This window comes from Henckelia pumila, chromosome 2 (assembly GCF_033568475.1).
Source record: "Henckelia pumila isolate YLH828 chromosome 2, ASM3356847v2, whole genome shotgun sequence".
Classification (NCBI taxonomy): Eukaryota; Viridiplantae; Streptophyta; class Magnoliopsida; order Lamiales; family Gesneriaceae; genus Henckelia; species Henckelia pumila.
Window position 1 is genome coordinate 90,307,144 of NC_133121.1, and position 6,428 is coordinate 90,313,571.

The window sequence follows — 6,428 nt, forward strand, 5'->3', positions numbered from 1 at the left end:
TGTCTAAAAAAATACATTTTCATGGGTCAGATTGGAGAAGAGATCCGTCTCGCGAAATTGAACCGTGAAACGGTCTATTTGGAGTTTGTAATTGGAAAAACCTAACTTATATATATATATATATAACGTTATTAGGTTAATTCTTTATAGAAAATTTGATTGACTCGATTGTTCAAAGATAAACTTCATTAGTTTAATTTCTAAACATTGCACTTAACATTGCCATGAATCAACCTATGAGTATCTTTAACCTCATCAATTTATATACCAAAATGAACTTATTATCATCGATAAAGCATATCTAGTAAATGCATGCATGCAAGAAGTCAACAAATACAGAAGAAACATTTAAGAAAACTAGGGAAAATAAAACATTCCTAAAAAAAACATATATAAATAATGTAGAGATCCCCAAATAAAACCTAGTTAATCCAATAGCAACAAGAACGCAAATTAAATAATTTCTTCTAAAATTGTATTTTTGTTATTAATACTATTATTATTTTCAACCAAGTCAAAAGGCTCGAGAGAGAAGAATCCACGTTCTTTCTCTCTCCAAACAATCTTTATAATATTTGTATCAATAAATAATTGAACCTTTTTGTGGCATGTGTTAAAAAACGCGGAATACCAAAAATATCCCTTTCCGGGGATGTTTCGTAATCCCACACCCCTATAGCTATACATTGACAGTAGAAGGGTACGTAGGTTCCACGAAAATTGTTTTCTAGTCAGCTTTGGTGTGTATAAAAAGAGTGAGCTTCATTATATCCCTTTTCACGGGCAAATTTCTTCTTCATTCTTCATATTCACTCTTTATGCACGTACGAATTATACTTCATTTTACGGGTTCGAATCGAAACTAAAAAAAAACAAAACTAAAATGGTGAGGCCAACTTATGTTGACAGTAATGGAATGAAGAAGGGTGCATGGAGTGAGGAAGAAGATAACAAGTTGAGGGCTTATATTCAGAGATATGGTCACTGGAATTGGCGCTTGTTGCCTAAATATGCTGGTAAGATATAACATACGTACATACATATATATAAAGTTCTTACGGAAATAAATTATGGGTTTCTTTTTTTTTTTTTAGTTCATCGAAACCCTAGATAGATCCTGAGAGAAAACCTATTTTTCTTGCCTACTTTTTCATTAGTCATAATAGCTAGCTAGATCTATCTGAATTCTTGGAGTTTTTGGGTGACAATCATGTAAATTTAAGATATAAAATCCGATCTGATAAAATTATGTGTGTTCAAAGTTGAGGAAATTGTGATTTTTTTAAGTAGAAATGGTGGCTGAAGATGGAGGGAACTCGTCTCTCGGATATAGATTCATAGGAAACAGATCGAATATATATTCATTTGAAAACCGCGGCCTATTCTAAAAGTAGTGGATTTGCAATTATAATAACAATGTTTCCTTGTATATTATGATTGATTCAGGTCTTGCAAGATGTGGGAAGAGCTGTAGACTTCGATGGGTGAATTATTTGAAGCCAGGCACTAAACATGGCAACTTCAGCAAACATGAGGAGAATCTTATCATCCAACTACACAATCGACTCGGCAATAGGTATACGATCTATGTTCTAATTAAGTCTTGGTCTACTGCATGAATTAGTAGACCATCTTTTTTCTAACATGTCCGAACATAAAATGACAGCAAATTGGACAGATTAAGGTTGTGTTTGGGAGAGCTTTAAGGAAGCACTTTTCAGCTTTTCGTTAATAAAATTTCGTAGAATTTCAAAATTTTGTTATTGAAAAGCTGAGAAGTGCTTCCTAGAATAGAAGCTCTCCCAAACACTATCTAAAGAAATTTTATGAATCCAAGATGATTATATATATTTGCTGAATATATATATACTAGCTATTGATGATGCATATAGCTAACTTGGTGATTGTTGCTATAATATTCTTGATATCCAGATGGTCAGCCATAGCAGTAGAATTGCCAGGAAGAACGGACAACGAAATCAAGAATTTTTGGCACACAAACATAAAGAAACGTGGCAAACGTAACGTCGATGGGATGCAACCAGAAAGCATGATCCAAGAGCAGATCAATGGCAAGAGTACTGATCAAGTAGTGCTAGTGCTTGATGAGGAAGAGGAATTACCATCTCCAAGAAATCCTATCGACACAACTCTTGAAACACTTGATGAACTGAATATCCTCGATTTTTCGACTAGTGATGTGCTCCTACCATGTGATTCAAACTCTCCAGCTTCTGTGGCACAATCCTATGACAATATGTGGGCTGATTCAAGCTCTCCAGCTTCTGTTGCACAATCCTCGGATTATAACATGTGGGCCGAACTATGTCTTGATGACACATCTTACAACCAAAATGATTTCAATAATTTCCCACCACTGCAAGAGGAAGAGGTTTTCAATTCAGGGCTGATTCAAGAACAATATTATGGGGAATACTTATCTAGCTTCGATTATTCTATCCCGAGCTCGTTCGACTGGAATCAGGCCGGTGATGTGTTGGAATATGTATCTCAAAGTGAACTCAGTTATTTGCCATCACAAGTGGAGGCTGCAGCAGAGATTTATGATCACTGCTTTCAATATTTTGATCATGGCATGGGCTTGTTTTAGGATCTTAGCTACCATTAGCGCATGCAGTTGGTTAAATTACGCAGAGCCGTCGATGTGGAAGAGAGTTTTTCATCTGAAATCCATGAACTTTCAACATACATACATATACATATACATGTCTTATATATTATATATTGTAAATTTTGGAATGTTGCTAATGATGTGATTCAATCGGAGGGGAAAAACATATATAATAAGAAACCCTTCATGATCATTTTGTTTGATGATTTACCTTTTATTTTTAGTAAATTTGGAGGAATTTTTACATCCCATACATACAATAGTACTTATCAGTACTGCCACATGTGCAATGACGTACTTAGGATTTTTAGTCTATACGGGCTAAAATTCTAAGCTCTCGTATACTTTAATATTTTGAATTAAGCTACTCGGGCCAAATTAAACCAAAATTATTCAAAATTTTTATATACAACGTGGATCCGCCATTGCATATCATGCGAGTGTCCAAGTTGGTGGAGTAGGTAGCAGTTGGTTAGTGGTCAGGTGTTTTATTCCCCCTACCAACTATTTCTTAAACTAGTCTGTTGCACAGGACTTGTCCAGTGCAGTGTGCCTTAGTAACATGATTTGCAGACTATTACGTTAGTCTAGGGGTTGTGCACACCGAAAAATAGCGGCCGCAAGTTCTCACATCATTAAAAAAAAAAAAAAAAAAAAGTACTTATCCTTACTGCCAGTCACAAGTCGGGTTCGGCTAGCTCAAGTTCGCCCGTACTCTTGGACAAAAATTTGGAAGAGTACTCTAGCTAGTATAATTTTGGGAACTGAGCTTAGGTTTGAACGTTTAGCTGGATTAAAATATAAGTTGAGCTTGGACTTCGACCAATATCATTAAACTTTTGTTTCAGCAAAAATTGGATTTAAAAAACAATTTCACATCCCTTTTCCTCGCAAGTAATTTCTTATCAGACGAATAAATGTTGATCAAATGTACTACTAATTCATTAGGATCCGAAGAAAAAATATGTTGGGATGAAAATTTTCTTGATTTAATCTCGAAAAATGGAAAGAAAAATAGATAGCCATATAACTATAAATATATATATCATGACTATAAATTAGCTCTAATTTTTCTTCAAAATTTTATGCGTTGACCATTGAGCTGCAGCCTGAACTCAATCAGAATCCTGAATAATTTTGTGAGCGGAGTATCTTACAGAATGAGTTTGACCGGCAAAAGTGGTTATACTTATTTCTATAGGGTTGGCTGAGTTTTGACTAACACGGATATTGAACAAGCGATGCAAGCCTAGCAACGCTTAAAGAGTTTAATTTGGGGTGTAATGTTATGAAATTATAAAAGGAAAATTGGATTAATAATCATGGATTATGTTATCCCAAAATAAATAAAGAAATAATTGCACATGATGAATTACAATGTGAATGCTACGTTAAATTGAAGAACTTTGATTAGAGGCAACATGCGACGGCAGGCAGGCATGTGAACAAAAAGCGCGTTTTGTGCCTCCGAATTGCAGCAAATTTAATTGTTGGCAGACCAACGTGAATACCATTCTAATTATTTATTGCCAATGTGGATGCACTCGTGACGACCAGGGTCCAATCTAACAATTTTTTTGGTCAGAGTGGGAAGTTAAAAAACATAAAATCTCAAGGTTCTATATCTATATGATGTGTCGATTGACTGTCATATTTTTTTACATAAAAAATAATCTTTTTCATGAATTAAATCGAACTAAAGATTCGTCTAACAAAATTAATTCTCGAGACGATCTCATATGAATTCTTTTGTAACAAAAATAGGCCCCTCAAATATTTAAATATAATATGCTTTTATGTATATATATATATATATATATATATAAATTAATGACGTGTTTTTTACATGTGAATATCGACAAAAAGGTATAAAATAACATGCAACGTCCTTCAAATATATGTATCATAATCAGATTTATTTGGTCTGACTTTTAAGGAAACCAAACTTTAAGCATCGATATTAAGATTCTTTTACATCAATTCGTGAAATCTTATTTGCCGTGACAATCATCCACAAATCGGACAAACCCAATCAATCAAAATGATTAACTATTAAAATACAAGAAAATAACAAAAATCCGATATTCAGTCATATGAAGAATTCAGTTTCCCAAAGCTTAAAACAAGAATTCTTGCCCTCCAGAGGTCTTGCCCTCCAGAGGTGCTCGTTGATATAGTAGGTGAGTATTTGGTCAGAGATCAGAAGAGTTCGATTTTTCCTACCAACACTTTTTTAAACTAGTCTGTCGCATTGGGCATGCGGTTTACCTAACTAGCGAAATTTATAGGTTATTGCGTTATTTCGGGATTTTACTCCGTGCGCACCAAAAAGTATAGTGACTACGAACTCTCACGTCATTAAAAAAAATCAAGAATTCTCATCGAAAAATAATTTCCAAAATCTAGAACAAGAAAATGTAGATAATGCGAAATACAATGGTTAATCGTAACATATAATAATACTTTTATATTTTAAAATATTAAGATATGGTCATATGGACATATTATCGTGTTTGTACTAAGGTTGTATTTAGATTCATGGATTTCAAATACATTATTATTGTTTAAAAAATTAGTACTGTCAACTTCAAAATTCACCATTCAGATGTTTATATAGTATTTCATGTTAATTATGATAGATTTCAAATTAACCCAATATGATATCATTTGAAATACATTCTAATTTGTATTACTAATTTGTAAATAAGTAAAGTATGTATTTAAGATTTGATTTGCTGTTCATGGTAAAGAATAGAATTATTATGATTGAAACCCATGAATTTCTAATTCATTAATCCATGAATTTCAAATTCATTAATACAAATACAACTTAAAGTTATTTGGTAGACGTCCATGAGACCATGACACATCAAAATTTATATTCTTGAAAATTTGCCATATTACCATTTTGTAGGTGTATTCTAATATTTCTAAATCATATTTTGTTTTCGAGTTGAAGGAGGGGATATATTGTTACAATTATATTGTTACAAATTAAATATGTCTCAAACTTGAGATCTCATCTTATATTTGAGTTCTTTACATATCACAGAGAATTTTCTATATCATTTGAACAATGAATTTGGCGAAACATAGCTTACTCCAACAATTTGTTTTTCTGTTTTTTTTTTTGGGTAATGCAATCCATCAAAGTAGTTCCGAATTAATCTTCCTTCTATCATTTTTAATTAGTTGCATATGCACACGCGTTGCATGAATATTATTTATTTTATACATATATTACTTTTTTTATTTCAAATCAATTTAAATTTGAAAATAAAATGAAATCACAAAAATGAAGAAAATAATGGACAAATGAAGTTTAGAATAAAGATAGAGATTTTGTTTGTTTGTTTGTTTTTTTTGTTAAAGGTATTTTAGATATTTCGTCTATGATAGTAAGATATATATGATATTTTTCATTTTTTTTGGAAATCGCCAACAATATTACAAACTCACACGAAAAATATTGATAAAATTAAGAAATCAAATACATTCCCATTGACGAAAACCAGAGCCGACCCTGGGGCAGGGCCTACCAGGGCTTCTGCCCAGGGCCCAAATATTTTGAAAAAAAAATGGGGCACAAAAGTTTTAAGAATATATATATATATATATATATATATATATATATATATATACAAATAAAATAATTTTAAAATAAGTCTATAAATATATATATATATATATATATATCAAATAAAATAATTTTAAAATAAGTCCATTACTCCTAAAATTTATATCTTCGAAATTTTTTTTGTCAATCAAAATCTAACTTTATTCTATAAAAAAAATT

General features: G+C 31.9%; 1 protein-coding gene across 1 annotated transcript; it reads left to right on the forward strand.

Moving 5' to 3' along the window:
* The first annotated feature begins 789 nt into the window (after positions 1–789).
* LOC140883218 (uncharacterized) lies at positions 790–2,842 on the forward strand. The gene is made up of 3 exons (XM_073289597.1): positions 790–1,016; positions 1,447–1,576; positions 1,933–2,842. The coding sequence occupies exons 1-3, from the start codon at positions 884–886 to the stop codon at positions 2,609–2,611; spliced, it is 942 nt and encodes a 313-aa protein (XP_073145698.1). The 5' UTR covers positions 790–883; the 3' UTR covers positions 2,612–2,842.
* Positions 2,843–6,428: the final 3,586 nt, after the last annotated feature.

Excerpts from the sequence above, each read along its gene's own strand:
- LOC140883218 (XM_073289597.1), top strand. The coding sequence starts at position 884 with ATGGTGAGGCCAACTTATGTTGACAGTAATGGAATGAAGAAGGGTGCA. Across the intron at positions 1,017-1,446 it reads CTTGTTGCCTAAATATGCTG|GTCTTGCAAGATGTGGGAAG; the intron begins GTAAGATATAAC and ends TGATTGATTCAG. Across the intron at positions 1,577-1,932 it reads CACAATCGACTCGGCAATAG|ATGGTCAGCCATAGCAGTAG; the intron begins GTATACGATCTA and ends CTTGATATCCAG.